The sequence below is a fragment of the Brachyhypopomus gauderio genome, chromosome 10, assembly GCF_052324685.1.
Source record: "Brachyhypopomus gauderio isolate BG-103 chromosome 10, BGAUD_0.2, whole genome shotgun sequence".
Lineage (NCBI taxonomy): Eukaryota > Metazoa > Chordata > Actinopteri > Gymnotiformes > Hypopomidae > Brachyhypopomus > Brachyhypopomus gauderio.
This window is the reverse complement of record NC_135220.1, coordinates 19,864,878-19,881,410: the sequence shown is the minus strand read 5'-3', so window position 1 is coordinate 19,881,410 and position 16,533 is coordinate 19,864,878. Positions and strand designations below refer to the sequence as shown.

General features: G+C 40.5%; 1 protein-coding gene across 6 annotated transcripts in view; it reads left to right on the top strand.

Moving 5' to 3' along the window:
- Positions 1-16,533, top strand: part of unc13bb (unc-13 homolog Bb (C. elegans)) — a 73,582-nt gene that overhangs the window by 36,454 nt on the left and 20,595 nt on the right. For 2 of the 6 annotated variants that reach the window (XM_077020373.1, XM_077020375.1), the window contains exons 2-16: positions 753-3,326; positions 3,430-3,452; positions 4,376-4,422; positions 4,843-4,921; positions 6,465-6,539; positions 6,745-6,964; positions 8,665-8,892; positions 9,295-9,436; positions 10,341-10,510; positions 11,707-11,822; positions 12,213-12,376; positions 13,822-13,972; positions 15,602-15,670; positions 15,961-16,050; positions 16,219-16,359. In XM_077020373.1, coding sequence (XP_076876488.1) covers positions 881-3,326; positions 3,430-3,452; positions 4,376-4,422; positions 4,843-4,921; positions 6,465-6,539; positions 6,745-6,964; positions 8,665-8,892; positions 9,295-9,436; positions 10,341-10,510; positions 11,707-11,822; positions 12,213-12,376; positions 13,822-13,972; positions 15,602-15,670; positions 15,961-16,050; positions 16,219-16,359 — 4,161 coding nt within the window. In that variant the 5' untranslated portion in view covers positions 753-880. The remainder of the gene's footprint in view (positions 1-752; positions 3,327-3,429; positions 3,453-4,375; positions 4,423-4,842; positions 4,922-6,464; positions 6,540-6,744; positions 6,965-8,664; positions 8,893-9,294; positions 9,437-10,340; positions 10,511-11,706; positions 11,823-12,212; positions 12,377-13,821; positions 13,973-15,601; positions 15,671-15,960; positions 16,051-16,218; positions 16,360-16,533) is intronic. The other 4 variants (XM_077020376.1, XM_077020378.1, XM_077020374.1 and 1 more) reach the window with 3 other exon arrangements.

Here is a 16,533-nt window from a genome sequence, read left to right as displayed (position 1 = left end):
CTGCCATTGCTTTCCTAAGTGACAAATTATTTGTTGAAGGTTTACTAAATAGGAAGTTTATTAAAAAAATAAAAATAGGCTGTTCTATTGACCAATGAGTACCTTAAACATTACTAGTGGGTTTCCATTATAATTGGCTTGGACTGTAACTTCTTTTACCCCTGCATGGCAAGGTCTACTTTGTATCTCCAAGACCTCTGTGGTAGTCTGAGGTGTAATGCATTTCTGCATTATGTGTACAGAGTATAGTATTAACATATTTAAGCATCCTCGTTAAGTAAGGTGACCATATTTTCATTTGGGAAAACCAGGACACCTTTGGAGCAGGGGGGTGGATATACTGTGGCATGCAAATTAGAACATTTCCTCACTTAAAAAAAAAAAAAACACCGGGACGCCCGGGACAGGACGTGAAATACGGACATGTCCCGGGAAATACAACATGTCCCGGGAAATACGGACGTTTGGTCACCCTACGTTAAGTAAGGAATTTGTCGGTTTAGATCCTCAATGCATTCAACATGTATTCAGATACTGCTTGCTGTCATTGCTATTTAAGAGCTGTTATTGCACACCAAGATATTATATACATTATGCTATTTCTGTTATGGTATAACTACAATTAAAGAATAGCATGACTGAAATGACTGTTATTTGTAGTAGTTTAATTGGGAGGAACATTTCTAGTATTGTAATAAATGTTCTTCTGTAGTTTTGTGGAACTTAACAAATATATTCTACATATGTTACAGGTTGAATCTGCAAGTGAGATGACCATTTTCTGTGGCTTTACACACTGTAGTCTCAAGCTGCTGATCACCATGTAAGGAATGCCTGACTGTATGGTGGGCAACACCTAAGGACTACCTGATGCTAAGTAATGTTACCACACAGTCATAGCAATGAACAAGATGAAACAAATGAAACAGGCATTTTTCAGCAGAACTTGCCCAAGAGAGAAGCGGACAAAAAAGTGGGCAAGAAAGCCCAGAGCCTCAATGTTAGACGAGGCCTTTGCAAAAAGATTCAGAAATTTCTTCAGGGCTCAAGGGAACACGACACTTATGATTTTCATCACACCGCTCTAGAGGTGGAGGAAGACATGTTTGTCTGTGGAATAAAACGAGGACCACCTAGTCAAGAACCTGGTGTCATCACCCTGCCAAGTGGCGAAAGCCCTAGTAAAGCAGACAAGAAGTACCAATCTGTTGAGTTAAACAGTGATGGTAGCATTGGGATCCAATGCCCAGAATATATCAAGAGTCCTGCAACAGAAAGCAGAGCTTTAGCCAGCTCAGAGTATATAGACAAAAAAGCCAGAATGGAAGAGATACAAATACCAAGGAACAAGGATTTAGGAGAAGGTGGAAGCAAAGAAAGATCATCTAGCACCATAGTGGAACACATTTTAAAGGAGCTTCAGGGCATTAATAAAATCCAGGAAGAGATATCTGACTTGCGTCAGTATCTAGTGTCAGTGAGTGGCTCAGTTGATGAGGTGTCCTGCTGTGTTGATGCTGTGCTGATGGAAATTGAGGAGCTCTATTCAGCTGGTGCCGTTGGTCGTCCCTCACCTCAGAGACTAATGACTCATCGCAGAAGCTTATGCAGACAGAAAGGTGTCACAGCTATGAAGAGACATAATAAAAGTCCTTTAAAGAGACCTGTAAAGTCTGAAAGGAATGAGACATCTGCTTTTTTTGATGTGTCAAGAAAATCCAAAATGTTTGACCCAGAGGTCAATTCAGACAATTCAGATGAGTCATCTTGTCGAGTGCGCCCTTCCAAGTACCCCCATCATGACATGGCTTATGGCCAGGACTTCCCAAGCACCAGCTCTTTATCCTCATGTCACAGCTCCAAAAGCAGAAGGCAGAATGGTACTCTCCACTCCAGGGAGGTAGATCCACAAATGAGCGGATGGGAACCTTCATGCATGCCTCTAAGTGCAAGCGGAGAAGGTGGATGGAGTGGGGACACAGGGTGGAGTGAGGAAGATTGCTGCTCATGTCAGAATAGTGCAGATGAGGTAGAAGATGGAAGGAAACCTGATGCCTGGCACAGGTACAATGGTGGAGCAACCAGCAGCTCTCCAGTCCACTCATCCGAAAGCAGTTCTGAGCACTTCTCCTTACTGTTTGGACACCAGTACAACTCCCTCTCCAGTCTGTCAAGTGTTGCAGATTGGAGGCATACCAGAAAACAGGCAGTATCTGATATAGAATGTGAATATGCACCAAATTGCCCATATTCCCGGAGCTCTGGTTACCATACAATGGATGCATATGCAGATGAGCCATGTAGTGGTCCATCCAGAAGCCTTAGTTGTTCCACAATGGGGCTAACAGATTATGATTATGGCTGCCAGGAACTGCACTCTTCTTGCGAACACTGCCTTTGTGTCAAGCATGTAGATGTGGATTCTGCAGACAGCACGGAGAGAGTGTGGCCTCACAGAGTCTGCCCAAGCATGACTGAAGAACAATGTGGTCCAGATTACTCTGAGAATACTGACACAGATGCATCCCAACCATCTAATGTTGGGATTGATGTGGTAAAAATGAGCAAAGCCATGCTCACCTTTCGGTCTGCTCTTCGTGGAGCTCTGAAGAGGCTTGAGGTGCCTGATTCTCAATGTTCTGATGAGGAAAATATATCAGATGTAGCATCAAGTCCAGACAACCACTCAAATGAGCTTTTGGAGGTTGACTCAACTGCAAATAGTTATGGTTCAGATCACAATATGCCAACCAGCAGTGAAACATTAGATCAAAGCTCATCACGTCAAAAGACAGATGATGCTCGTTTCGATAGAGAACTTAACTTCAATAACTTGACAGTACTCCAACCAAGTGAGTCTTTGCAGTTCTTTGATCCTCAGGGGTCCACTTCTGGTACTGTATCTCTTTGTACTCCAACTGAATACTACTCCATGGACAATTCAGTCAGTGCAGAAAAGAGTCTGTCAGACCAAGAACGTTCCCTTGCAAATGGTTCCCCTGATCTAAGCCCAGAGAAATTAGACCTCAATTCAGGGATAAGCAAGTGTTGTCCTGAGGAGATGCTTCACATAGAAATGGCTATCACTGCCTGTGAAACCACTGAGCCAATATCTCTGGGCACAATCCTTGAAACAGAGACTATGTTAGATCAGACAAAGGTTCAGGTTGACCAAGACATTGATAGCCATGAACAGCTAGACCCTCACCACCAGAAGTGCCTTGCCAATATCCAGCGCGTTCTCAAGGAGCAAAGACAAAGACACAGACTGTCTAGGACTTCTAGTGGGTCAAAGAATACTTTTTCTGAAGAGGAATTCACCACAGGTATGATATATATAATGTCCCTAAATAAATTGTTAGTCAACATCTGTATAATTCTATAATATATGCAGTACATTTATTATGACTATTCTAATCTATTTTGCAGAGGAAAGCAGACAGGATGATCAGGTCACTGGAACACATTTTGGTCAATTCCTTGATTTTTCACAATTATTTTTCTTGATTTTATACTAAAGTTGCATTCTCAATGACCATCTTGCTGTATTATTGTTTTCAGGTGCTCATAACAAAATGCATGCAATAAATAAATAAATGTTAAATGCTTATGTGTTGTCTAAATACCAGTTTGTATCACCTCATTCCTTTTTAAGGTGTTTAATAAATTGGAATGTCATTATGTTTATTTCTATGTTGCCCACTCAAAGAATCTTATATATATAAGCACTGGAGCCTCCTGCTACCTTTTCCCTCATGTCATTGGCCTAAGGCAGGACATTAAAGCTCTGACACAGTATACAGTGAAGGAAAAGCTACAGGAGCATATTACTACATGTGTACCAGGGTGTTGCACAAGCACAGCATTTTGACATTTGTGCAGTATTGTAAGAGATCAAGAGTGCAATTTTAAAATTCTCTTTTTATTTTTTAGAAATATTTGGTGTACATAATTTTACATATAAATATACAAATATATTTATATTCCTAAAATAACTTTGTTGAGTTTAATCTACTCCTCTTAAGTCATCAGCCTGATACTTAAGTTGTGTCAAGCAGCTACTTAAAGGTCAAGTTTCATTTTATATAAAAAATCGCACTGGGCTTCCGTTTTGTACATTCATTCTGTGTATTTATATTTTCTAGAATCAGATATAGTACCACTTCATTCCCAGTTGTTTTGCTATTGTGCCTTTAATTTTTGACTTAGCCATAAAAGGTGGTGAGATTTGACCAATCATATATCTGTCATTTATTTTAGGTCTTATTACCCATGTATGTTTTTTGTGTTTGTTGGAAGATGCATGATTTTGTTTGCTTGTTTTCCTCCTCTTATGGTTAAAAAGCAAACATGATTGCTTTTGTGCCTGAAACAGAACCGATGGAATGCAGATAATTGCACACAAGCCTGGATGAAAGCAGGGTGAGTAAGTACCATAGTCATGTGCCTCTGTATAAGCTGTACAGTAGTAAAAGGAAGTGTTTACTGATCTAAAGAATGACAAATCAAGTTCTGGCTATATCCAGGTGCTAAAATAGGTGTTTTCTATTTTTCTTATTATGAGAACTTCCTTTTATATTTCTTTTTGTTTAATTTACTTTGATAAGGTTATTGTTGGATGCAATTATTTGTGTTATACTTTGGTAGATAATATACTTTGTTTAAAAAAAAACAATAAAATACTCTGATTGTATCTAAGATTTTAGACCAACATTCTGTTGTGTTCTGTTCTGTTACAGGTGGGTTACCAGTGGCAGTTTTTGATTGACTACTATGATTATGAGCATGTATGCTTGGTTTGTGTCTGTTTATGTTTACATTTGTGTGTGTGTGTCTTATGAGAAGTGGGAGTGGCTTGTATGGGATTGACAGCATGCCGGACCTGAGGAAGAGGAAACCTGTCCCATTGGTTAGCGATGTGGTAAGTAACATGACTGTTACATACAGCTCTGTCCACCACCAAAGGACGCAATTATGCCTTTATTATTTCAGCTCTGCTCGTGTTTCAGCCTTTGCATGTTTTGTAGAGGTTTCTTCAACTTAAAAACTTCTTTAAACTTCTGCATTCAAATGTTTTCTTCCCTGTGGGAAAATTGGCCTTGAATTCACAATCTCTTTCTTAAGGTAAACTAATTAAATATTTTCTTGATTTTTAGGATGCTCACTGTTTAGATTTTTATTATTTTCTAAAGTGTAAAAAGTGTAAAGTGTATATTCTCTAACATTATTTAGCATAACTGTTCATTTTTATTCTTTGTTTAGTTTTTTGTAAGGTTTCTGTAAAATTATTATATAGATTAAAGCCAGCTCAAACATTCACCTGAAAAAGTTTAGATCACTGTCACGATCGATGACTAAACCTGAGAAAACGAATTAATGCAACCTACACAGGTATTAACAGTAACAGGCCAACTGTCAGTTCTTTATGTGGCTCAATATAGCAAGAGTGCTGCTGTAAAATCCATCCTATTTCATCTTTCCCCAACTCTGAAAAAATTTAAAACAATCCTGTACCTTTTTTGAATGCATTCTCCCAATGTGGTCAGGCTATGGTAAGTTTAAAGAAATACCCCCTATGCAGATATAAACATTGGTTATTGTTTGTTAAGTAGGACTGGACGATACTGAACTTGGAATTAGTATTGCTTCAGTTCCATAATGTGCAAATACAGTAACAAAAATGTTTGCACTTTGCAAACTTATATCTGCCCCCCCTCCCCCCCTTCAATGAAGCTTCTCTCATTTCTCCTTTTTCATCATAATTAAAGTTTTAATTAAATAATTAATTAAATAATGATCTTATCTCTAAGAATGAAATCTTAGAGAATGAACAGAGTCAATAAGTCATATACTTTACTAACATAGTACCATATCAGTACATCAGGTGAAACACTACCATGCACTTGTGTTATGTATTTGCACATCTACTTTGCATAAAACACAGGGGTTATTTTTTACTACCTCAACCAGTGGTTTGTTTTCATTTTACACCTCCTGATTTACATGCCCAGCCAAATTAGTATCATCATGTCCACCATGATCTTACATGGCAGGCTTTATTTTTGGCTTTTCAGATTAGGCGCTGCTGCTAAGACTCCTTGTTCTGTTATAACAGATAATCATTATGTGGCCATTGCCTGGTTTATCAGTTATAGTTTGGTTCCTTGGGCCTCCACTGTTTTACTGTTTCTAACTTAGTTTCCTAAGTCCCCTGTATTCCTGATGCCTGACAGAGCTTCTACCCCCTTTTTCATCGTTTCCCTTTTTATCACAGAAATCAATCGGTTTCGTTCAGAATTGAATCCTGAAACATATCTACTGAAAGGATTCAATTGCAGTCTGTATATATTGCTTGGAATTCCCTGTTTTACCCAGACAGATATCATTAAATGTTTTATTTTCCCTGGGGCTGTCATGACATGTTTTCTGCTCCCATGCTCTAATGGAAGTTCTCTTTGGCACAGTCACTGGTCCAGGCCAGGAAAGCAGGCATCACATCTGCAATGTCCACACGCTCATCCATCAAAGATGAGGAACTTGTGAGTAAGAAAGATCTTCCCAAGACCTAATGCAGCTATAGATAATGCCTTTAGTAGTAAAACTATAAATAAGAAAATGTAAATATTTGTTTCATAGTGCGAGAACAATGAGTTAATTTCCTCTTTTTATATATTTCATGTTGTTACCAATCTTGGAAGTCATCTGAAATCTGGACTTTTCTTCTCCTACTATCTCGCTCCACAGAAGAACCATGTGTATAAGAAGACTCTCCAGGCTCTGATCTATCCCATCTCCTGTACTACTCCCCACAACTTTGAGGTGTGGACGGCCACGACACCCACCTACTGCTACGAGTGTGAAGGGTTGCTGTGGGGTATCGCCCGGCAAGGCATGCGCTGCACCGAGTGTGGGGTCAAATGTCATGAAAAGTGCCAGGAGCTTCTCAATGCAGACTGCCTACAACGTGAGTATGGACGACGGAGACTGCAGCATGATGGGGTGCACAGGACGGTGGAGTATGTAAGCTGGATACCGTAGAGTGAGCATGTAGAGTGATGACTACAGTGTGAGCAATGAAGATAGCTGCTGCTAGCTTAGTAACATCAGGTAAGGTTGAATTAATGTGGGAGCTAATGTCTATAGGAAGTGATAGAGGACAGATTTGTGAAGACAGACTCTTTTGCCTTAAAAGAAAGCCATTATGGTGCCATGTGCTGGTTATAGCAGACATCAAGAATCTTAGCTACATCTCATGGATTCGTTGGTCCTATTACAAGGGATCCCACTATGCCCTTGTGAAAATATTTAAAGGTGATAGCTAATATAATGTAGTCAGACATTGGAGAAATGGAAACATGGCCATGGAAATTAGCTTCTTCCAGCAGCTTTTAACATGAACACCAAACAAGCTGTGAGTAGATTTGATTGGTTTATTGCTGTGGTGGACAGACTGTCTATGCCCTGTCATTATTACTAGCAAAATTTATCTCTCAAAATAAACAACATGCATTCCAAAATTAGATTTTATCTGGTCTGCCTTGATGTTACCATTTGATTTTTTTTTACCTAGACCTTTGTTTGAAAAGTTAATTTGGTTTCAGCCTGGCAAATGGCTTCACAAATACAGAAAATATTTCTGTGTTTAGTCACAAATTGGCCTACCTGTTCTCAAGCTTCCAGAATAACAGTGAAATAACTCTTTGAATATAGTCTCTATAGTGTGACGGGCAGGGTGAGCGAAATAAAATGGAAGCGATCACGCCAAGTCTCAGGGGAAAAGTATGGTTTATTAGAAAAGTGCGCTAACCAAAAACCTGTGACTTAGATCCAAATGAAGGAAATAATGACGAGCGGTCAACTGGTACAAAGACAAGACATATATAGACAAACAAACGACCCTCAGGTGAGACAGATCATGGGCCCTGCCCACCTGAAGGACGTACACAACAACCACAACAACAACGACAACTGCCGCTGGGGACAGAGGCAACCGGTAGGGGGCGCTGTACCGTGACATATAGCCTGACGTTCAGACTTTTTGCCCTGTTAGAGCTGCCCTAAATGTGCTTTAGGTGTCTTTTGATTATTGTTAATAATCAGTAATCAAAAGCGATTATTTGTTTTTGAAGGGAGGTGGTGGCGGTCACAGTGTTGGCACACTTTTGGCACTTTTGGCACACAACATTGTTAATCCAGATAGGTATATTGCTGAGTGACACCTCCATTAGCTCCTTCAGAGATGATTTAAGGAAAGAGTAGAGTGCTGAATTATTAGCATAATGTATTTCAGAGGCTTGGATATCTGCAGGACTGATAAAACATGCCAGATGTGTATCAAGTTTGTTTATTGCATATTGAATTTGGAATTGGTTTTAATTAAAGGTACGGGTCATATCTTCCATGATTGTTTGAAGCAAGATGTTGATCTTGATTTAAAATCTAATTCTTAATAACTAGAAAAGTTCACTTAATGTTTTGATGTATTCACTCTATTGTAAAATTGCCTGTTTACTGCATGGGAGAATACAAAATGTAATTGTGATCATGATCAATATGTGTACTTTATTGTGTTTTTTTGTTTTGTGTGCAGAGTAAGCCTTTATTTTTTGTGTATGTGTGTGTAACTGGTTTTCTCTAGCTAGCATGTTCTACTTTCCTACACAGGTGCGGCAGAGAAGAGTTCAAAGCATGGAGCTGAAGACCGCACTCAGAACATCATCATGGCCATGAAGGACCGCATGAAGATCCGTGAGAGGAACAAGCCCGAGATCTTCGAGGTTATTAGGGACGTGTTCATGGTCAGTAAAGCTGTCCATGCCCAGCAGATGAAGACCATCAAGCAGAGCGTGCTTGATGGCACATCCAAGTGGTCAGCCAAGATCACCATCACTGGTATGAACCATTTAACACTTGCATTAACATTCTATGCTGTGACAAATTTCATGCTGTTCACAGTTCATTTATCTAAAAGGAGTTTTAGTTTTACAAATAAATAAATTCTTTTGAGACTGTATTGAAGTGATGCCAGCCTTATGATCTGCGGAGATTTACACATTTAACTCGTCATTGTGACCTATCACTCCGTAAATATTGATGTATAAACGCAGGTGAATCCCTGTAATGATCTCCCCAATTCACACTATTAATGTAGAATTTGCAGTGCCATTTTTTTAGCACTTCAAAGCCAGCTATTATAAAATAGAACTTCAAAATAAAACTTCTGAATATTTGTGTTCAATGAACAGCACAAGATGCAGTCATTGGTCTCTTTGTCTCTCTGACTGTGTGCTACAGTGGTGTGTGCTCAGGGACTGCAGGCTAAAGATAAGACAGGCTCCAGTGACCCCTACGTGACAGTTCAGGTGGGGAAGACCAAGAAGAGAACCAAGACCATCTATGGAAACCTCAACCCCGTCTGGGAGGAGAAGTTTCACTTGTATGTGTCAAATAAGACTGTCTCAGACCCCTTCTGCAATATCATGCATCTGTTTTAGTCTTCAACTACCTGTCTTTTTGGTAGTTGAGGGTTCTGTTTTCAAGGGCTGAGTTATTGTGGCTATGAGAATATGCTATTTTTTATTCTGGGGAACCACAGGTAATGCTACAGGCCTCTATACACACTCTTAATACAGAGAAGTGCAGTCCCATCCACAGAGGAGCTTTTGTTAGCCCAGACATTGGTTTTGGCCAGAGAGTAAAGCAGTGAAATCTATAAAACTATAAAACTATAAACCCAGATACATCTGTTTCAGTAAGGTGTGTTACTATAAACCCAGATACCCCTGCTTCCATAAGGTGTTTTACTATAAACCCAGATACCTCTGCTTCCATAAGGTGTGTTACTATAAACCCAGATACCTCTGCTTCCATAAGGTGTGTTACTATAAACCCAGATACCCCTGCTTCCATAAGGTGTTTTACTATAAACCCAGATACCTCTGCTTCCATAAGGTGTGTTACTATAAACCCAGATACCCCTGCTTCCATAAGGTGTGTTACTATAAACCCAGATACCCCTGCTTCCATAAGGTGTGTTACTATAAACCCAGATACCCCTGCTTCCATAAGGTGTGTTACTATAAACCCAGATACATATGCTTCAGTAATGTGTGTTACTATTAACCCAGATACATCTACTTCATGAAAGTGTGTAACTGAATTATCTGGAAACTAAAGTTAAGACAGAGTTTAGATCCAAGTGGACAACACTTCAATTACCAAATGTATTATCAGTTTTACAATAAATGACTTTTAGAGTCAGGCCACAACCAGTTTATTATAAGTAAATTGTATGCATCAGTCACAAATGGAACCTCCTGACACTATCCTCTCTGGCACAGTGAGTGCCACAACTCATCGGACCGCATTAAGGTGCGCGTGTGGGATGAGGATGATGATATTAAATCGCGTGTGAAGCAGAGGCTGAAGCGGGAGTCTGACGACTTCCTGGGTCAGAGCATCATTGAGGTCCGGACCCTCAGTGGAGAGATGGACGTCTGGTACAACCTGGGTAAGTTCTGTGTGTGCAAACATGTAAATGAGAGCCTTTCTAGTCATACTGTGACTTAAAGAACGCCCTGACTTACATAAGGAAACAAGTGCACTTTGATCCTCCATTACTGCATGTATTGCAGGTCAATATAGTCTAAAATGTTGTTTTATTGGTGAGTCTTCATAAGATTACCATATGCTTCTGTGACATTGGTATGTGTTACATGCATGAACCCTGATCCCCTGTCCCTATCTAGCTGATGTATGAGGTTGAACAGTGCCTGTATTTCTGATATCATGTGATACTAGTGCTGAAAATTGCTGTATCTTTGCCTTGATTGATGGACTGTTCAATATTCAGACTTGCACATGATATATGAGAATAGTTGGCAGGCAGAAGACACTAATGGTCTCAAAAAGCCACGCAGGAGTGCAGGATTTGTGTGTGTCTGAACTTCATTTCCTATATCTCCCTGCTCCCTGTCTCTTCATGAACAACTACCCCGTAGTGTGGATGTAAAGGCCCCGATGTCTGTTTTGTGCCAAAAACACATTTAAACACACAAAATTCACAAACATTCCAAACCATGCACTAAATTCATACACTCCAAATTATATAGCAAACTTCCTTCTCTCCCTTGTTTTTGTTGTCCCTCCTTTCTCTCCCTGCAACACTCACTCACTTACTCACCATATCTGCATCTTTGCTGCTTAAGCTGTCTTGATTTCCTCATTATGTTTTATATTTCTTTGCTTTTCTAATTCTCTTTTCTGTAGCTTTGGTGTCCACAAGTGCTGTAACAACTACAGTCAATAGCAGTAATTGAGCCTTACTTTCTCTCTCACACTGTGTTTCTTGCTCTCTCTCTCTGTTCATTTTCCACTCCCACTCTTTCCCTCACCGGTGTGATCCGCCTTGATTATCATGTAGCGCACTAACATCCGAAATCAACTGATCAGTGGACATGTACAAATTACCCCAATAATTTGCCTGTCAGAGGAAAAAAAGAGGGACGAACACTGTGTCTCTGGAAAACGGCTGCAGTGTTGTCATTTCTGTTATCTCTCTATCTAAAGCCTGTTTTACATGAAATAAGAACTGGAATAGTTGCCTTTATTTCACAGGCTCGTTACAATGATTTAAGTAGCCAATCCGCTCTCTCTCCTGTGTGCATGAATGTGTGTGCATGTGTGTGCGCATCTGTCCTTCTGCAGAGAAAAGGACTGATAAGTCTGCAGTCTCTGGAGCCATTCGTCTTCAGATCAGTGTGGAAATTAAAGGAGAAGAGAAAGTAGCTCCTTACCATGTGCAGTACACTTGCCTACACGAGGTAAAACACATGAACGCAAACACCCTGAGTCGGCATGCTCCATCAAATGAATCTACTGTCCATTTAACATAATATCTAAAATGCAACTAGGTAGATGGTGAATGACTATGGTGGAGTTCACATTGTTTTCTGCCCTGTGGAAGTAGGTTGCAATGACTGCATTATGTTGCTAGATTCTGGAAGTGTGAATTGGTGTGAAACTGTTATGGGTAATGAAGTTATGGGTTATTTTAAAATAGTGATAAGATAATTTTTTGATAACACAACCTGACCCTCCCAAATCCCATTTCTGGTTGGACTGGGTGTTCCAACATTATATAAATGGCTGAAAAACTGAGAACCTGCCCAAGCATCTTACTATGTGATTAATGTGTGGCAAATTTTTCCCAGAATCTCTTTCACCACACAACGGACGTCCTTGGCCAGGGTGTGGTGAAGATCCCAGATGCCCGCGGAGATGATGCTTGGAAGGTCTATTTTGATGATGTGGTGCAGGAGATAGTGGATGAGTTTGCAATGCGTTATGGGATTGAATCCATCTACCAGGCCATGACGTATGTATAGAAATGCTTTCATCTCAGTATACAAACATTTTACCTAGTATAACAATGGTGACCTAACAAAAGTGACCAATTTGGTCTAGATAGCTGTAGTATATATGGTTTACTCACAGAATTACCTACCTACAGTATGATGGTCTGGCAGTGTACAGAAAGCATGAAATTCATATTTCCTTCTGTTCACAATGAAAGGATGAGCTGACCACTGAGAACTGACTAGAATTTAGAGCTTGAACCCACAGTTAGCTGGTGGGTGACATACGAGCTGATGTTAAACCAGAGAAATACAAGGTAATTGCTGTCATGTATGTGATTCGGGCAGTCGTGGCCTGGCGGTTAGGGAACTGGTCTTGTGACCGGAGGGTCGTGAGTTCGATTCCCAGACCTGAGGCCATGACTGACATGCCCCTGAGCAAGGCCCTTAACCCTCAATTGCTCACTTGTGTAAAAAAATGAGATAAAAATGTAAGTCGCTCTGGAGAAGGGCGTCTGCCAAATTCCATAAAATGTAAAAATGATTCAGTGGCATGCTAAAACAGCTACCAGTTCACTCCAGAAGGACAATAAGTCCTAGTGTTCTGTATGGACAGGAGGCTGAAAAAAAGATTTCTGGCCACCCTAGTGCAACACCTTTACTTCATCATGCAAATACCTTTATCCAGGAGAGAATCTTCTATTTTTAAACAACGTAGGCCTACAAATACATATCATATGTTCCATATGGACTAAGTACGTATGATACATTCATATCTGTATATCTGGGGGGGGGGGGGGTGTAAAATGGACACAAATTAAGTATTATATCGCGATCGGTCAATCGCCAGTGGTTGGCGCCAGAGCGAACTAGTAACTCACTGAATCATAGATATGGATCAGAGGTAAATAAACTAGTTTTTTTTTTTTTTGGCGTGAGAAATCGCATGTGTGGCGTGTGAGCATGTGAAGACAGTCAAATGCATGTGTCTCACGGTCATTGCGTGAGAGTTGGCAACCCTGCAGAACTTAATTACGTAAATGCGCCATTTTTGTCAATTGTGATCTTCACCCCATTCGAAATTAGTCTTCCACATTTACCCATATGTGCAGTGAGGACACTCACAATTGTGATCACAGAGCAGTGGGCAGCCCTAGCCCCGTACCCAGGGAGCAGTTGGGGTTAAGACCCTTGTTTAAGGGCACTTCAGTCATGGCCTGGGCTGTGGGAATCAAACCCACAACCCTCAAGTCACAAGAGACCAGTTACCTAATCACCAGACCATGACTGCCCACTAATAGTTTTTGCAGGAGTTGAGCTGTCTCACTGCTCCTACGTCTTCAGGCTCTCACTTGCGTTGTCTCTTTATCCCCATTTACCTCTCTCTCTCTCTCTCTCTCTCTCTCTCTCTCTCTCTCTCTCTCTCTCTCTCTCTCTCTCTCTCTCTCCCTCCCCTCGTCTGTAGGCATTTTGCCTGCCTATCGTCTAAGTACATGTGCCCAGGTGTGCCCGCTGTGATGAGTACCCTTCTGGCTAACATCAACGCTTTCTACGCCCACACCACAGCATCCACCAACGTTTCTGCTTCAGACCGCTTCGCTGCCTCCAACTTTGGGGTATGGTGTTACGACTAATGAACAAGGCATTAGATGCCACAAGAATCACAACAAAAAAGGTGTAATAACTAACAGTGACCAAAGCACATTTCAAACAAGTCACTCTTGTTAAGTTCCCCAACAGGTAGACAGCAAACTCCTAACATGACCTCAGGATGAATCTGAAGCTACAATGGGGACTGTGATATCAAAACACCAGTGGGCCGCTTGAGGGGGGTGGGGGGGGGGGGTGGGGGGGGGGGGTGGGTTAGCACCAGAGCCATATTGCAGTTTAGACAGTACATCCACAGTCATGAAACAGAAACCAAAAGTAATGCAGAACTCCAAAATATGTCTTGGACAAACAGGCATATTAAGTGTGTATTATATTTACTGTATATCAACTTGAGGCTGAAACAGAATGTTACATTGTTTGTTGGTTGTAGTTTTCCCAGGACGCTCAGAGATTACTGTAATCTCTAAACTTGCATGTCTTTACCTCTCATCACAGCCAAAGCTTTTGAACCCTCTGACATCTCAGGGCCTTTTCTTAAATTTGTCTCTCAATGTATTTATTTATAGGATTATACCCATATATGTCATATCAAAAGATATGAAGATATTTCATATCTAAAGAGCCAAAGCTCTTTAATATATACTAAGTACATTAAAAGTCTTACTTACATGTTGATTCTCCACACAGCTCAATAGTAAAATTCAAACACCACCGACAAATACAAATACAGACAAGTAGCATACAATAAACAATGGCAATGCTGTTGTAGATGTTCCTACATCTAAGTATTAATTTTAGTATTTTTTTATATATATTGCATAAATATTTAAGTAAATCTGTTTTTATTTAAAATAATAGCATGCTAAAAGGCTTATTTTAAAAAAGTAAGCTTCAGTTGCGTTTCTTTAATGACTGCAGTTCTGTGACTGTGTGCTGACACACTGTGCTTCCCTGTTTAGAGAAGTTCAACTTGATGAGAATGGAGTTGTAGATCCTGTTGTTTTTCTCCACCTCAGTGAATGGTCTTCATCAGCCAGGGAGGAGCTGAGACATTATTTACATTATCGTGGGAGAGAAAGCTGATGCAGCTCGGATTCTCTTGGGATATGTTGTTTTATGTTTACCACTTAAGGTGGCACTTAAGAGGAAATCACAAAAGATTGGAATTTTGTAATAATAATGTAAAAATTATGTAAAACTGAAAGTTCAAGTTGCAAAGTGGAGATGCAAGTTTACAGTTGTGCTTCGACACAATTTGACAGAATAGTTAGATAACATACACATGGCTATGCATTTCAATACAGCATTGCTATACTCAGTCCAAATCATCCATAATGTTCTGGTAACACTAACCAGTATTGCACTGCTGTCAGTAATGGTCATAAGAAGTCTTATCAATTTAAAGCCTTCAGTGAGTGTCTTGTTTTGTCAGATAAAATGTGCACTGTTTGGTTTCTGTTCAGTGGATTGGAAGTTTGTTAATGTATTAAGGCCTCACAGTTCATACATCATAGCTCATAGTTCTACAGCAGTCTTGATGGCCCTGGAGAGCAATAAAGCAGATGATCCACCCACAGGCCTCTTTAAAGCTGATTTCACTGTCTCACTTCCCGTTGTGTCTTCTCCCCCAACAGAAGGAGAGGTTCGTCAAGCTGCTGGATCAGCTTCACAACTCTTTACGCATTGATCTGTCCATGTACCGAGTAAGTCTCAGCGACCAGAGTTCAAATGAGTACATTCCTACCCAGGCAATATTCCCACAAGCACAGCATTCCCACACTGTTGGATAGATGTTTTCTGTAGCAGACCATGTCATTGTCATTGGTGTACTTGGTAAAAGATAGGCTTAAGTTTGCACTAAGAAAATATGTTGCATTTTAAAAAGCGACCAGTGAGTGTGTGTATAGGTTAACTGTTTCCAGTTAAGAAGCTGGTTAGTGCAGTATGCTGATTCAGCTGTGCTGGTAAATGGCCAATTTCTCCCCTGTTGCAGAATAATTTCCCTGCTAGCAGTAAGGAGAGGCTGCAGGACCTTAAGTCCACCGTGGACCTCCTCACCAGCATCACCTTCTTCAGGATGAAGGTACAGGCCCCGTGAGAATCTTCAGCCACTAACATGGTGTCCTTTTCAGGATGAGTATGCCTTCCAAATTGCAGTTCCCAAACCTTTAAAGGTACATTGCTGTAGGCACACAGTAGCTGCTTCATGGCTCATGGAATGTTCTTTTCAATATCGCCTCCTGCTGGACAGGTCCAGGAACTGCAGAGTCCCCCAAGAGCCAGTCAGGTAGTACGAGACTGTGTGAAAGCCTGCCTCAACTCCACGTACGACTACATCTTCAACAACTGCCAAGAGCTCTACAGCCGTCAATACCAACCTGTAGGAGACCTGGTGAGTTGTTCTCTTTCAGTAGCTATTGTCATGCAAGGTTGGGCACTCTGTTTAGTGCCACACATAATGAGCTGCATGTAGAGTTACCTGAAAACTGCAATTCTGTTTAAATGCATATTCTAAACAATGAATGTATAATTATAAAGATAATGAATGTCGCTGTTAACATTTTGG